The 18,697-nt window shown below is 33.1% G+C and overlaps 1 protein-coding gene across 2 annotated transcripts in view; it reads left to right on the top strand.

The window, feature by feature from the left end:
• Positions 1–18,697, top strand: part of LOC132149684 (uncharacterized) — a 60,014-nt gene that overhangs the window by 29,672 nt on the left and 11,645 nt on the right. For both annotated transcript variants that reach the window (XM_059559085.1, XM_059559083.1), the window contains exons 7-16: positions 6,865–7,137; positions 7,225–7,512; positions 7,580–7,858; positions 8,048–8,086; positions 8,166–8,234; positions 16,269–16,541; positions 16,629–16,916; positions 16,984–17,262; positions 17,452–17,490; positions 17,570–17,638. In XM_059559085.1, coding sequence (XP_059415068.1) covers positions 6,865–7,137; positions 7,225–7,512; positions 7,580–7,858; positions 8,048–8,086; positions 8,166–8,234; positions 16,269–16,541; positions 16,629–16,916; positions 16,984–17,262; positions 17,452–17,490; positions 17,570–17,638 — 1,896 coding nt within the window. The remainder of the gene's footprint in view (positions 1–6,864; positions 7,138–7,224; positions 7,513–7,579; positions 7,859–8,047; positions 8,087–8,165; positions 8,235–16,268; positions 16,542–16,628; positions 16,917–16,983; positions 17,263–17,451; positions 17,491–17,569; positions 17,639–18,697) is intronic.

Here is an 18,697-nt window from a genome sequence, read left to right as displayed (position 1 = left end):
ATTACAAAATTAATGTAACTGTAATTAGTTACAGTTACTAAGAAAAAATGAGTAATTAAATTACAGTTACTTATGAAATTTTGAACGATTACAAAGTGGATTACATTTGAATATTTACACACATCCACATTCATGATTTAATTGATTTCTTTCCCAAATTGCACTGACTATTCTGAGACATACTGCCCTAATAATTTCCGGGATGCGGAAACACAGTCTAGTTTGTAGAATCCAGTCATAAAAACGGAATGCCTAACGCGGACGGAATATGCCACATTTTGGATGACTAAATCAAAAGTAGGTCAGTACACTTGAATCAAAACATGACATGGACTAGTGTCTGTGAATATTAAGCCCCAAAAATGCAATATATGACTCCTGCACATTCTGCGTGTCTGTGGAAATCAGGCGCGGACTGGACACCGGGAGAACCGGGACAATTCCCGGTGGCCTGGCAGCCGGTTTTGCCCCACTATTTAATATCATTATTGTATAATTGCACGCCGAATGTACTAAAGCGATCATTTGCGAATCCGCCATTTGATAATTAAATCTCTAATAAATCATGAAGTGTTAGTCATGACTCGCGCGCTCTCCGCGCCTCCGTTAAACAGTTTGGATCAGACTCAGAGTAATCAATGCGAGAGAGAGAGAGAGAGAGAGAGAGAGAGAGAGAGAGAGAGAGAGAGATGGAGGGAGAGAGAGAGAGAGAGAGAGAGAGAGAGAGAGAGAGAGAGAGAGAGAGAGAGATGGAGGGAGAGAGAGAGAGAGAGAGAGAGAGAGAGAGAGAGAGAGAGAGAGAGGGAGAGAGTGGACAGCTGGAGCAGAGAAGCAGAACCACTGTTCAGGGTTTCAGGTCAGTTTCATCTGTAAAGATGCTTTTTTGTCTTTGTTTTTTTATTTATTTAATCAAGCAGCAGCACGTTGCTCATCAGTCATCACTCAAAATACTATATAAAGGACATCATTATTATCTGTTGTAATGTTACAGTAGGAATTTAGCTGAAAAAAAATCAGATTTTTTTAATAGGTTTAGGGGGAGCTACGACAGACAACAACACAACCCTTACGAAAATTAAAGTTTTAATATATTACTATAAAAAGAGAAAATAGTTACTATTGTTTAACTGTGGTAACCAAAAATTTAAAATGATTTTACAAATTGAGTTATTTAAAAATAAATACAAATCCATTTGCAAAAAAACAAAACAAAACAAGGTTATTGTATATAGGCTAAAAAAAGCATGGTCAATTTTTGTAAGGGAAAAACATGACTCGTGTACAGTGTTAGGATTTTTCTATAAAGATATTGTAGTATTGTAGAGTATTGTATTGTAAAGTATAGTTTTGTTCAATCTTGAGTATTAAAGTCATGAGAGAGATGGATAACAGGGCAAAATAAAGAGACTGAAGAGAAAAATGGAAGTGAAGGTGCAGTTCAGGAGAGAACTTTTAATTATTTTGCATGTCCCCAAATTAAAGATTTAAACATTTTTTTATCTCAGGTCCATACAAAAAATAGTTTTGTCCATGAATTTGTTTGTATGAGTTTGAATTTTCCAGTCTGAATTTTTTTCCCAGTCCGCCCCTCCTGTAAATTAATGGCAAAGACATGGTTTCATTTACTACCAGTGTTGGGGAGTAACTAGTTACATGTAACGGCGTTACGTAATTTAATTACAAAATTATTGTAACTGTAATTAGTTACAGTTACAACGAAAAAATTAGTAATTAAATTACAGTTACTTATGAAATTTTTAACGATTACAAAGGGGATTACATTTGAATATTTACACGCATCCACATACAGATTTAACTGATTTTTCCCCAAATTGCACTGACTATTCTGAGACATACCGCCCTAATAATTTCCGGGATGCAGAAATACAGTCTGGTTCGTAGAATCCAGTCATAAAAACGAAATGCCTAACGCGGACGAAATCAAAAGTAGGTCAGTACACTTGAATCAAAACATGACATGGACTAGTGTCTGTGAATATTAAGCCCCAAAAATGCAGTATATGACTTGCACATTCTGCGTGTCTGTGGAAATCAGGCGTGGACTGGACACCGGGAGAACCGGGACAATTCCTGGTGGCCTGGCAGACGATTTTGCCCCACTATTTAATATCATTATTGTATAATTGCCTGCCGAATGTACTAAAGCGATCATTTGCGAATCCGCCATTTGACAATTAACTATAAATATTTATATAGTTAAATATTTAACTATAAATCCAGAGAAAATGGTTACTATTGTTTAACTGTGATAACCAAAAATGTAAAATTATTTTACAAATGTATTTAAAAATAAATACAAATCCATTTGCAAAAAAAAAAAAAAAAAAAAAAAAAAAATTACTCAAGGTTATTTTACTTTTATATAGGCTAAAAAAAGCATGGTCAATTTTTGTAAGGAAAAAAACATGACTCGTGTACAGTGTTAGGATTTTTCTATAAAGATATTGTAGTATTGTAGAGAGTATTGTATTGTAAAGTATAGTTTTGTTCAATCTTGAGTATTAAAGTCATGAGAGAGATGGATAACAGGGCAAAATAAAGAAACTGAAGAGAAAAATGGAAGTGAAGGTGCAGTTCAGGAGAGAACTTATAATTATTTTGCATGTCCCCAAATTAAAGATTTAAAATAGATAAAAAATTGTTTTGTCCATGAATTTGTTTGTATGAGTTTGAATTGTCCAGTCTGAATTTTTTTCCCGGTCCGCCCCTCCTGTAAATTAATGGCAAAGACATGGTTTCATTTACTACACATAGGCCTACTGAAGCTCGCAGTGTTTTCAACCTCTGCCGCCTCAATATAGGAGTACACGAGCACATAAACATAATTTCTAGAACTGCTCTGTGTCACTTCATGTGCATTTTACTTATTTTGAAAAAACTATCATCATATACAAAGAGACAGCAGTTTAAAAGAAACACCAATGTTTAGGATTTTATTACACAGAATACGTCACATGCTTATTAGATAACTGTATTTAAAAGTAATCAAAATTATTACAAAAGTAATCAAAAAGTACTCAAAAGTAATTAGTTACATTACTTTAATAAAGTAATTGAAAAAGTTACACTACTATTACATTTTAAACAGGGTAACTTGTAATCTGTAACCTATTACATTTTCAAAGTAACCTTCCCAACACTGTTTACTACACATAGGCCTACTGAAGCTCGCAGTGTTTTCAACCTCTGCCGCCTCAATATAGGAGTACACGAGCACATAAACATAATTTCTAGAACTGCTTTGTGTCACTTCATGTGCATTTTACTTATTTTGAGAAAACTATCATCATATACAAAGAAACAGCAGTTTAAAAAAAACACCAATGTTTCAGGAGTTTATTACACAGAATACGTCACATGCTTATTAGATAACTGTATTTAAGTTGATGTATATGCGTTTATTTATTATTCTTTAATTTTCACAAATTTAGAAAAGTAATCAAAAAGTACTCAAAAGTAATTAGTTACATTACTTTAATAAAGTAATTGAAAAAGTTACACTACTATTACATTTTAAACAGGGTAACTTGTAATCTGTAACCTATTACATTTCCAAAGTAACCTTCCCAACACTGCACATATATACACATACATATATATACACATATATACACATATACACATATATACACACATATATATATATATATATATATATATATATATATATATATATATATATATATATATATATATATGTATATGTATGTATATATGTATGTATATATATATATATATATATATATACACATATACATATATATATATATATATATACATATACATACATATACACACATATACAAACATATATACATATACATACATACACCATATACACATATATATAGATATACATATACAAACATATATACATAAACATACATATACCATATACATACATATACATACATATATAGATATACATATACAAACATATATACATATACATACATATACCCATACATATACATACATATATACATATACATATATATACACATATACACATACATATACATACATATATATACATATACACATAGATACATATATATACATATACACGTACATATACATACATATATATACATATACACATACATATACATACATATATATACATACATATACATACATATATACACACGTATATATATATATACATATATATATATATATACACATACATATACATACATATATATATACATATGCACATACATATACATATACATACATATATATACATATACACATACATATACATACATATATATACATATACACATACATATACATACATATATATACATACATATACATACATATATATACATATACACATACATATATACACACATATATATATATATACATATACATATATATATATATATATATATACACATATACATAAATATATACACATATACATAAATATATATATATATATATATATATATATATATATATATATATATATATATATATATATATATATATACATATATATACATGCCATAAATGTTATACAATTACTGCAATCACTCCGAACATTTTGTACAGGAGGCATAGCCCATGGAAACTTCTTCCACCTGAAAATCTTGTCTGAAATAAAAGTAAACTGATGACATTCTTTCTAAATAAATAAATCAAAATATTAAATAAATGTGCAAAACCAGCAGTTATCAATATCAAAATCAGTTTGCTAAAAACAAACAACAATTTTTTTGTAATTTTCCATGCATAGTGTTTAAACTTTTGCATTGTTTAAGTTGTTAAAGGTTGCAGATTTGGCTTTTTCAAGTAGTGCATCAGTGAAAGTCTCTTTGTAACAAATGCTGCCTTTGGAGGCAATCATGACTTTTCTTTTAACCAGAGAACTAAACATCTCTGTGCTCATATTAATAGATTATTATTAATGTTGAAAAGAGCGGAGAATATATATATATATTTTTTTTTTCAGGTTTTTTGGGGGAATAAATTGAAAGAACAGCATTGTTTGTTACATTTATATTATTTACATCAAGCTTTTGAATGGTATAGTATTGTATATTGTTATTGATTCTGACATTAACGTGTTAACGTGTTAACATGTTATTGACATTAACTTCATAATGTTTCACTTGATTATACATTTAATCAGGAATTATAGTTTGGAAAAAGTCTAACTAGTAAAATGTTTACACGTTATGTGAAAACTAGTACAAGTATATCAATAAATAAAAAGAGACTTACTCATGTTTATGATCTCTGCTGAATAAAGTGCTTCATTCTTTTTTTCTGAGGAAATCCAAATCTTTAATACTCAACCAAATCACATTTTGGGGTGGATTATATCTTATTCCTCTCATCGTGAAGCAAACAGTAAAATAAAAATAAAAACTTTATTTAACATTAGAATCTGAATAGCGCGTTCGGCGCGGGGGCGTGGTCGAATTAGAAGATAATGAAGGGAGATGTGAAAAACGGACATCGTGTTGTTTCCATATGGATTACTTTATCACAGAATATCTGTTTTTGGCGGCACTTGTTTAGTTAAAAGCAGACATGTCAAGCTTTCTATAGATATATCTCTCATGTCTCTTCGTTGAGTATTCACGGAGTTACAGTTTATTTAAATGACGTATTTGTAAATGAAGATCAGCGCAGACAAAGGCTGCAGACAGCACACCTTGTTTGTAATCTTTATTTTATAAGTGCACAAAGTTTTGTTATTATGTCTGTATCCAAATAAAAGTAGACCCTTTACAGATTCGATTTTGCTCTTATCTGTACGATCAAAACTTAAAGTGTAATTTAAGTTCTTTTCGGGGTTATCAGGAGAAAATAACCCATAAGTACTCAAGAGGGTTGAACAGAACAATTCAAAACGAAAGAGAACAGACTGCTCTCTGCTTATGTAACGTTAATCAATATGAAATGTGCATTTCTGACGCGTTCACTACTGCGAAGATCGCGAGACAGAATCGTCAACTTTATCTTTGCAGTCGACACGACATTGATACAGAAAACACTAGTTTATTAATAATTATATTCATAAAATATGAATAATCATTACTTTTGCCGGTTCTTTGTGACAGCTTTTAGGTGCGTTATTGCCACCCTTACATGAACGTGTGAACTGAACTGAGCTCGTCACAGCTGGACTGCTTGTTATGATGTCAAGGTCATTTTTAATGTTCATAAATTCAATTAGGCTAAACATAGTCTAAGTGTTACCTTTGTCTTACCTTAATCAGCACCTGGCCTGTCTAAAACCTTCTAGATTTTAAGCCATTCCACCACTTTCCTAACTGCCAACTAAGCTTGTGGATAGGAGGGGCAGGTGGGCGGAGGGTTAACATGCACCGCTCTGATTGGCCGAAAGCTTTTCACTCCACTTACACGCTGTGGATCAGCGGCAGAATCAGCGTCATCGATTGCATAGAAACTGAAATCGGTATAGAAACAAAATGCGTACCTAGAGAGCAGCGAATTGTACAAGCGTACTTATGGGTCAAAATGCGTGCAGAGTACGAAAAATGCATACATGTTGGCAGGTCTACAAGACTTTATAATTAGAATTACATAAACAGGGTTGTAGGATTATTTTCTTGGACTGAAATCCAGACAATATGTTTTCGAGAGGATATGTTTGATTGCATTAGGATTGCTATTGAATTTGGTGTTTGGGATAATCATAACAGATTCATTCTATTTGGTTCTTTCTGTAGCTGAAGTTTTTTGAGACTTTTTAATGTGCTTCAACCCATGTTTTACCTGCTTTCTCCTGCACTTTTATCACATTTAAACCAGTGAATAGTTGTTTAATTCACATTTTATTTCTCCTCACTGCAGAGAAACACTCGCTGTATTACATTTACACGGCTTTGTCCAAACCTGTCGATCAGCCGGGCATCTATCAGTTCAGTGCTATGGGTCTGCTAGACGACAGACAGATCGACTCTTACAATAGTGAGCAACAGAGAAAGATTCCCACACAGCAGTGGATGAAAGAGAAAATGCAGGAGGATTACTGGGAGAAAGGCACCCAGTCCAGAAAGAGCAAAGAACAGTGGTTTAATGTGAATGTTGATATTCTGATGAAACGCATGAGACACAATGAATCAGGTGAGAAACATTCATAAAGTTTAACCAGCAGATACACTATCATTTCATTTATATATTCATCTCACAGACATACTGTATCCATTTCAGATCGTCATGTTCTTCAGTGGAGACACGGTTGTGAAATTGAGAAACAAGGAGATGAAGTGAAGTTTTCCAAAGGCATTAGTGAATACGGCTTTGATGGAGAAAACTTTCTGTCTTTTGATGAGGAAGCGTCTCAGTGGGTCGCTCCTGTTGATGCAGCTCTACCAACCAAGAGAAAATGGGACAATGTGCCGATCCTAAACCAATACACCAAAGGATACCTGGAGAAAGAGTGTGTGGACTGGCTCAACAAATTCAGAGATTATGCAGACGAGGAGCAGAGAAAAGCTTGTGAGTAAATGTTCACTATTAGTATTTGTTGTTTATAAGACTGATAAACAAATTCCTGTGTTTTCAGCTCCTCCAGATGTTCGTGTGTTTGCAAGGAAATCCAGTGATGAATCCAAGCTGAAACTCACCTGTCTGGCCACCGGTTTCTACTCTAAAGACGTGACGATGACTGTTAGGAAAAATCACACATCTGTGTGTGAAGAAGAGGTTGAATCCACAGGAATCAGACCAAACCATGATGGGACGTTCCAGCTGAGGAAGAGTGTGGAGATCAATGAGGATGAAAAAGATGAATATGATTGTTTTGTGTTCCACAGAACCTTCAAATCAATTATCATGAAACTGGGTAGGTAAACTGAAAGCATTAATTCAGTCATTAACGCTCAAGCATCGTAACGACTCTGATATCATTCAGAATGTTCAAATAGTTCTCCATCTTTACTCATCTGTATGAAATATTATGTGACCTGACACATTGAGATTAAATATTATGTCTGAGAATAGTACTATGCTTGATATTATCATGGTTTTCCAGGACAAGTTACTGAACCGTTGATCGCTGAAGCATCTGCTGGTATGTTTTTGTTATTTACCAGCAAATTTCAAGTAGATTCAAACCGCATCGATGTGACATTGCACTATTTCTCCAACAGGACGAGAGAAAGCTGGAGAAACATCAGACAGCTGTGTGACGGTCTCTCCGGAGAAAGTCATTCAAACTGGTAACTACATTTTAAAAGGAATATGAGTGTGTTTCTGTTTCTACACAGGACAAATCTCATTTAGATTCAGGGCTTCTTACAAAAGGAGCTCAAGTTTTCGTGCATTTCACAGAAGGTCATGTGCTGCTGTGCTTGTGTGCATCACGTATGACATATAATACACTGATCATCCAGAACATTAAAACCACCTGCTTAATATCATGTCACTCCCCCTCATGAATTTTTGAGGGGTGGCAACATATGGCAGACGTATATATACTGAATTTAGTCACAGTTATCACAGTTTGGTGATAAATAGTATATGTACACACTACAAGAGGACACAGGCTATCATTTACAAACTTAATCAACGTCTTGCATTTGAAACAGCTCATATAATGAATAAGTGACCATACCCCATAAGCACCACCACACTCACTAATGCATGCAGTATGCATCGACATCTAATAGAGAGCATTATAAAAGGTTCATCGTTATCAATATTTATTATAAGAAACACAAGACTTTAACAGCCAATTACATTTACAGCTGGGGAGACTGAACTGATTTTCTACTGTTCAGTGTTAATCACCATCTAACTCAACCAGTCAATAGCTACATTTAGCCTTAGATGTTATATGAATATGGTCCCTGAAGCATAGGTTTTATTAGCTGACAATAATAATAAATATATAAACATTATAGGCACAAATACAAATGTACTTTTAGAAATTGTTTTTGAAAAATATGGTGTTATTGTTTTGGCAAGTTTAAATTAAAACTATCTATGAAAACTTGTGTGATATTCCTTTAAAATAATGTTTTGGTAAATCTTTTTTTAACTATATTTTACTGTGCAATTTCTTACATAATTTCTTTGAGTTAGACCAAACTTTTATTTTGGTGGGTTGCAGACAGAGTTTCTGTGTTTTTTAATAAACTATTATTATTAGCTATTAGGCCTACTTGAAGTATATCATACTCTACTGTGCAATAGAACTATATTTCTGTTTGAATTTCTTCAAGTTATACCAAAATTTTATTTTGACAGGTTGTCATAAAGACATTGCTGTTTCTGTCAGTCTGTGTATACGATACGAATGAATGACGATAGTTTTATCAAATGAAATGGTGAAATCCTCTCATAGCGTGCTGGCGTGCACATGTGTAGCCTACATCATGTGTCAATATAGTGAAGAGCTGAAAACACCACGCGTGCTTCAGTGTGTGTTTGTAGTAGAGCACACATTCCCAGAGACGTGTATAACAACACCTTCAGGGCCGCTGCTGGCTAAATGGGTGCCGTAAGCAGGATTGTATTGTTGAGCCCCCCTTCCTTAAATATGATGATGGAAAAAATATATATACACATATATATCAGGGGTGTAACTGCACGTGTATTCGTACCGGACCGTTTCAGTACAGGGCTTTCGGTACGGTGCCTGTGTGTACCGAATGACAGAATGCAATATTTTGTTTGCGGAACATAGGTACATTTTCGTGTTTCCAAACGAACATATTAAGTGGCGGAAGTCTCCGCATTCAGCGCAAATCCTGCCCTACAGCTGATTCTAGGCCGGTGACACATTGGCTGTGTGGCGTTTCTGCTGCGTGTCAGTTGCGTGACGGCTGCCTCGTGTTTTCTGTGTCTTTACGCACCAGAATACAAAAAGTATTTAAAAAAAGTGTAAACAAATTGTTAAAAAAAAGTTTATATTAATAAACAACCTGCAGTTTAATGTTTGCATTTCTTTCCCTTACTGTACCGAAAATGAACCGAACCGTGACTTTAAAACCGAGGTACGTACCGAACCGTGATTTTTTGCGTACCGTTACACCCCTAATATATATATATATATACAGTACAGACCAAAAGTTTGGACACACCTTCTCATTCAAAGAGTTTTCTTTATTTTCATGACTATGAAAATTGTAGAGTCACACTGAAGGCATCAAGGGCTATTTGAGCAAGAAGGAGAGTGATGGGATGCTGCGCCAGATGACCTGGCCTCCACAGTCACCGGACCTGAACCCAATCCAGATGGTTTAGCGGTGAGCTGGACCGCAGACAGAAGGCAAAAGGGCCAACAAATGCTAAGCATCTCTCGGGGAACTCCTTCAAGACTGTTGGAAGACCATTTCAGGTGACTACCTCTTGAAGATCATCAAGAGAAAGCCAAGAGTGTGCAAAGCAGTCATCAAAGCAAAAGGTGGCTACTTTGAAGAACCTACAATATGACATATTTTCAGTTGTTTCATACTTTTTTGTTATGTATATAATTCCATATATAATTCCACATGTGTTAATTCATAGTTTTGATGCCTTCAGTGTGAATCTACAATTTTCATAGTCATGAAAATAAAGAAAACTCTTTGAATGAGAAGTTGTGTCCAAACTTTTGGTCTGTACTGTATACATATACATACATATATACATACATATATATATATATAGTACATATATACATATACATACCATATATATACATATACATACATATACCATATACATACATATACATATATATATATATATAGATATATATATATATATATATACATATATATATACACATATACATATATATACACATATATACACATATACATATATATATATATATACATATATACACATAAACATATATATATATATATATATACATATACATATACACACATATACAAACATATATACATATACATACATGTACCATATACATACATATATACATACACACACATATATATAGTACATATATACATATACATACCATATATATACATATACATACATATATACATATACAGTGTTGGGGAGTAACTAGTTACATGTAACGTCGTTACGTAATTTAATTACAAAATTAATGTAACTGTAATTAGTTACAGTTACTAAGAAAAAATGAGTAATTAAATTACAGTTACTTATGAAATTTTGAACGATTACAAAGTGGATTACATTTGAATATTTACACACATCCACATTCATGATTTAATTGATTTCTTTCCCAAATTGCACTGACTATTCTGAGACATACCGCCCTAATAATTTCCGGGATGCGGAAACACAGTCTAGTTTGTAGAATCCAGTCATAAAAACGGAATGCCTAACGCGGACGGAATATGCCACATTTTGGATGACTAAATCAAAAGTAGGTCAGTACACTTGAATCAAAACATGACATGGACTAGTGTCTGTGAATATTAAGCCCCAAAAATGCAATATATGACTCCTGCACATTCTGCGTGTCTGTGGAAATCAGGCGCGGACTGGACACCGGGAGAACCGGGACAATTCCCGGTGGCCTGGCAGCCGGTTTTGCCCCACTATTTAATATCATTATTGTATAATTGCACGCCGAATGTACTAAAGCGATCATTTGCGAATCCGCCATTTGATAATTAAATCTCTAATAAATCATGAAGTGTTAGTCATGACTCGCGCGCTCTCCGCGCCTCCGTTAAACAGTTTGGATCAGACTCAGAGTAATCAATGCGAGAGAGAGAGAGAGAGAGAGAGAGAGAGAGAGAGAGAGATGGAGGGAGAGAGAGAGAGAGAGAGAGAGAGAGAGGGAGAGAGAGAGAGAGAGAGGGAGAGAGTGGACAGCTGGAGCAGAGAAGCAGAACCACTGTTCAGGGTTTCAGGTCAGTTTCATCTGTAAAGATGCTTTTTTGTCTTTGTTTTTTTATTTATTTAATCAAGCAGCAGCACGTTGCTCATCAGTCATCACTCAAAATACTATATAAAGGACATCATTATTATCTGTTGTAATGTTACAGTAGGAATTTAGCTGAAAAAAAATCAGATTTTTTTAATAGGTTTAGGGGGAGCTACGACAGACAACAACACAACCCTTACGAAAATTAAAGTTTTAATATATTACTATAAAAAGAGAAAATAGTTACTATTGTTTAACTGTGGTAACCAAAAATTTAAAATGATTTTACAAATTGAGTTATTTAAAAATAAATACAAATCCATTTGCAAAAAAACAAAACAAAACAAGGTTATTGTATATAGGCTAAAAAAAGCATGGTCAATTTTTGTAAGGAAAAAAACATGACTCGTGTACAGTGTTAGGATTTTTCTATAAAGATATTGTAGTATTGTAGAGTATTGTATTGTAAAGTATAGTTTTGTTCAATCTTGAGTATTAAAGTCATGAGAGAGATGGATAACAGGGCAAAATAAAGAGACTGAAGAGAAAAATGGAAGTGAAGGTGCAGTTCAGGAGAGAACTTTTAATTATTTTGCATGTCCCCAAATTAAAGATTTAAACATTTTTTTATCTCAGGTCCATACAAAAAATAGTTTTGTCCATGAATTTGTTTGTATGAGTTTGAATTTTCCAGTCTGAATTTTTTCCCAGTCTGCCCCTCCTGTAAATTAATGGCAAAGACATGGTTTCATTTACTACACATAGGCCTACTGAAGCTCGCAGTGTTTTCAACCTCTGCCGCCTCAATATAGGAGTACACGAGCACATAAACATAATTTCTAGAACTGCTTTGTGTCACTTCATGTGCATTTTACTTATTTTGAGAAAACTATCATCATATACAAAGAAACAGCAGTTTAAAAAAAACACCAATGTTTCAGGAGTTTATTACACAGAATACGTCACATGCTTATTAGATAACTGTATTTAAGTTGATGTATATGCGTTTATTTATTATTCTTTAATTTTCACAAATTTAGAAAAGTAATCAAAAAGTACTCAAAAGTAATTAGTTACATTACTTTAATAAAGTAATTGAAAAAGTTACACTACTATTACATTTTAAACAGGGTAACTTGTAATCTGTAACCTATTACATTTCCAAAGTAACCTTCCCAACACTGCACATATATACACATACATATATATACACATATATACACATATATACACATATACACATATATACACACATATATATATATATATATATATATATATATATATATATATATATATATATATATATGTATATGTATGTATATATATGTATGTATATATATATATATATATATATATATACACATATACATATATATATATATATACATATACATACATATACACACATATACAAACATATATACATATACATACATACACCATATACACATATATATAGATATACATATACAAACATATATACATAAACATACATATACCATATACATACATATACATACATATATAGATATACATATACAAACATATATACATATACATACATATACCCATACATATACATACATATATACATATACATATATATACACATATACACATACATATACATACATATATATACATATACACATAGATACATATATATACATATACACGTACATATACATACATATATATACATATACACATACATATACATACATATATATACATACATATACATACATATATACACACGTATATATATATATACATATATATATATATATATACACATACATATACATACATATATATATACATATGCACATACATATACATATACATACATATATATACATATACACATACATATACATACATATATATACATACATATACATACATATATATACATATACACATACATATATACACACATATATATATATATATACATATACATATATATATATATATATATACACATATACATAAATATATATATATATATATATATATATATATATATATATATATATATATATATATACATACATATATATACATGCCATAAATGTTATACAATTACTGCAATCACTCCGAACATTTTGTACAGGAGGCATAGCCCATGGAAACTTCTTCCACCTGAAAATCTTGTCTGAAATAAAAGTAAACTGATGACATTCTTTCTAAATAAATAAATCAAAATATTAAATAAATGTGCAAAACCAGCAGTTATCAATATCAAAATCAGTTTGCTAAAAACAAACAACAATTTTTTTGTAATTTTCCATGCATAGTGTTTAAACTTTTGCATTGTTTAAGTTGTTAAAGGTTGCAGATTTGGCTTTTTCAAGTAGTGCATCAGTGAAAGTCTCTTTGTAACAAATGCTGCCTTTGGAGGCAATCATGACTTTTCTTTTAACCAGAGAACTAAACATCTCTGTGCTCATATTAATAGATTATTATTAATGTTGAAAAGAGCGGAGAATATATATATATATTTTTTTTTTCAGGTTTTTTGGGGGAATAAATTGAAAGAACAGCATTGTTTGTTACATTTATATTATTTACATCAAGCTTTTGAATGGTATAGTATTGTATATTGTTATTGATTCTGACATTAACGTGTTAACGTGTTAACATGTTATTGACATTAACTTCATAATGTTTCACTTGATTATACATTTAATCAGGAATTATAGTTTGGAAAAAGTCTAACTAGTAAAATGTTTACACGTTATGTGAAAACTAGTACAAGTATATCAATAAATAAAAAGAGACTTACTCATGTTTATGATCTCTGCTGAATAAAGTGCTTCATTCTTTTTTTCTGAGGAAATCCAAATCTTTAATACTCAACCAAATCACATTTTGGGGTGGATTATATCTTATTCCTCTCATCGTGAAGCAAACAGTAAAATAAAAATAAAAACTTTATTTAACATTAGAATCTGAATAGCGCGTTCGGCGCGGGGGCGTGGTCGAATTAGAAGATAATGAAGGGAGATGTGAAAAACGGACATCGTGTTGTTTCCATATGGATTACTTTATCACAGAATATCTGTTTTTGGCGGCACTTGTTTAGTTAAAAGCAGACATGTCAAGCTTTCTATAGATATATCTCTCATGTCTCTTCGTTGAGTATTCACGGAGTTACAGTTTATTTAAATGACGTATTTGTAAATGAAGATCAGCGCAGACAAAGGCTGCAGACAGCACACCTTGTTTGTAATCTTTATTTTATAAGTGCACAAAGTTTTGTTATTATGTCTGTATCCAAATAAAAGTAGACCCTTTACAGATTCGATTTTGCTCTTATCTGTACGATCAAAACTTAAAGTGTAATTTAAGTTCTTTTCGGGGTTATCAGGAGAAAATAACCCATAAGTACTCAAGAGGGTTGAACAGAACAATTCAAAACGAAAGAGAACAGACTGCTCTCTGCTTATGTAACGTTAATCAATATGAAATGTGCATTTCTGACGCGTTCACTACTGCGAAGATCGCGAGACAGAATCGTCAACTTTATCTTTGCAGTCGACACGACATTGATACAGAAAACACTAGTTTATTAATAATTATATTCATAAAATATGAATAATCATTACTTTTGCCGGTTCTTTGTGACAGCTTTTAGGTGCGTTATTGCCACCCTTACATGAACGTGTGAACTGAACTGAGCTCGTCACAGCTGGACTGCTTGTTATGATGTCAAGGTCATTTTTAATGTTCATAAATTCAATTAGGCTAAACATAGTCTATGTGTTACCTTTGTCTTACCTTAATCAGCACCTGGCCTGTCTAAAACCTTCTAGATTTTAAGCCATTCCACCACTTTCCTAACTGCCAACTAAGCTTGTGGATAGGAGGGGCAGGTGGGCGGAGGGTTAACATGCACCGCTCTGATTGGCCGAAAGCTTTTCACTCCACTTACACGCTGTGGATCAGCGGCAGAATCAGCGTCATCGATTGCATAGAAACTGAAATCGGTATAGAAACAAAATGCGTACCTAGAGAGCAGCGAATTGTACAAGCGTACTTATGGGTCAAAATGCGTGCAGAGTACGAAAAATGCATACATGTTGGCAGGTCTACAAGACTTTATAATTAGAATTACATAAACAGGGTTGTAGGATTATTTTCTTGGACTGAAATCCAGACAATATGTTTTCGAGAGGATATGTTTGATTGCATTAGGATTGCTATTGAATTTGGTGTTTGGGATAATCATAACAGATTCATTCTATTTGGTTCTTTCTGTAGCTGAAGTTTTTTGAGACTTTTTAATGTGCTTCAACCCATGTTTTACCTGCTTTCTCTTGCACTTTTATCACATTTAAACCAGTGAATAGTTGTTTAATTCACATTTTATTTCTCCTCACTGCAGAGAAACACTCGCTGTATTACATTTACACGGCTTTGTCCAAACCTGTCGATCTGCCGGGCATCTATCAGTTCAGTGCTATGGGTCTGCTAGACGACAGACAGATCGACTCTTACAATAGTGAGGAACAGAGAAAGATTCCCACACAGCAGTGGATGAAAGAGAAAATGCAGGAGGATTACTGGGAGAAAGGTACCCAGTCCAGAAAGAGCAAAGAACAGTGGTTTAATGTGAATGTTGAAATTCTGATGAAACGCATGAGACACAATGAATCAGGTGAGAAACATTCATAAAGTTTAACCAGCAGATACACTATCATTTCATTTATATATTCATCTCACAGACATACTGTATCCATTTCAGATCGTCATGTTCTTCAGTGGAGACACGGTTGTGAAATTGAGAAACAAGGAGATGAAGTGAAGTTTTCCAAAGGCATTAGTGAATACGGCTTTGATGGAGAAAACTTTCTGTCTTTTGATGAGGAAGCGTCTCAGTGGGTCGCTCCTGTTGATGAAGCTCTACCAACCAAGAGAAAATGGGACAATGTGCCGATCCTAAACCAATACACCAAAGGATACCTGGAGAAAGAGTGTGTGGACTGGCTCAACAAATTCAGAGATTATGCAGACGAGGAGCAGAGAAAAGCTTGTGAGTAAATGTTCACTATTAGTATTTGTTGTTTATAAGACTGATAAACAAATTCCTGTGTTTTCAGCTCCTCCAGATGTTCGTGTGTTTGCAAGGAAATCCAGTGATGAATCCAAGCTGAAACTCACCTGTCTGGCCACCGGTTTCTACTCTAAAGACGTGACGATGACTGTTAGGAAAAATCACACATCTGTGTGTGAAGAAGAGGTTGAATCCACAGGAATCAGACCAAACCATGATGGGACGTTCCAGCTGAGGAAGAGTGTGGAGATCAATGAGGATGAAAAAGATGAATATGATTGTTTTGTGTTCCACAGAACCTTCAAATCAATTATCATGAAACTGGGTAGGTAAACTGAAAGCATTAATTCAGTCATTAACGCTCAAGCATCGTAACGACTCTGATATCATTCAGAATGTTCAAATAGTTCTCCATCTTTACTCATCTGTATGAAATATTATGTGACCTGACACATTGAGATTAAATATTATGTCTGAGAATAGTACTATGCTTGATATTATCATGGTTTTCCAGGACAAGTTACTGAACCGTTGATCGCTGAAGCATCTGCTGGTATGTTTTTGTTATTTACCAGCAAATTTCAAGTAGATTCAAACCGCATCGATGTGACATTGCACTATTTCTCCAACAGGACGAGAGAAAGCTGGAGAAACATCAGACAGCTGTGTGACGGTCTCTCCGGAGAAAGTCATTCAAACTGGTAACTACATTTTAAAAGGAATATGAGTGTGTTTCTGTTTCTACACAGGACAAATCTCATTTAGATTCAGGGCTTCTTACAAAAGGAGCTCAAGTTTTCGTGCATTTCACAGAAGGTCATGTGCTGCTGTGCTTGTGTGCATCACGTATGACATATAATACACTGATCATCCAGAACATTAAAACCACCTGCTTAATATCATGTCACTCCCCCTCATGAATTTTTGAGGGGTGGCAACATATGGCAGACGTATATATACTGAATTTAGTCACAGTTATCACAGTTTGATGATAAATAGTATATGTACACACTACAAGAGGACACAGGCTATCATTTACAAACTTAATCAACGTCTTGCATTTGAAACAGCTCATATAATGAATAAGTGACCATACCCCATAAGCACCACCACACTCACTAATGCATGCAGTATGCATCGACATCTAATAGAGAGCATTATAAAAGGTTCATCGTTATCAATATTTATTATAAGAAACACAAGACTTTAACAGCCAATTACATTTACAGCTGGGGAGACTGAACTGATTTTCTACTGTTCAGTGTTAATCACCATCTAACTCAACCAGTCAATAGCTACATTTAGCCTTAGATGTTATATGAATATGGTCCCTGAAGCATAGGTTTTATTAGCTGACAATAATAATAAATATATAAACATTATAGGCACAATGACAAATGTACTTTTAGAAATTGTTTTTGAAAAATATGGTGTTATTGTTTTGGCAAGTTTAAATTAAAACTATCTATGAAAACTTGTGTGATATTCCTTTAAAATAATGTTTTGGTAAATCTTTTTTTAACTATATTTTACTGTGCAATTTCTTACATAATTTCTTTGAGTTAGACCAAACTTTTATTTTGGTGGGTTGCAGACAGAGTTTCTGTGTTTTTTAATAAACTATTATTATTAGCTATTAGGCCTACTTGAAGTATATCATACTCTACTGTGCAATAGAACTATATTTCTGTTTGAATTTCTTCAAGTTATACCAAAATTTTATTTTGACAGGTTGTCATAAAGACATTGCTGTTTCTGTC

Source organism: Carassius carassius, chromosome 9, assembly GCF_963082965.1.
Source record: "Carassius carassius chromosome 9, fCarCar2.1, whole genome shotgun sequence".
NCBI classification, from domain to species: Eukaryota; Metazoa; Chordata; class Actinopteri; order Cypriniformes; family Cyprinidae; genus Carassius; species Carassius carassius.
Note: the sequence above shows the minus strand (reverse complement) of the source record. Positions and strands in the feature narration are given on the sequence as shown.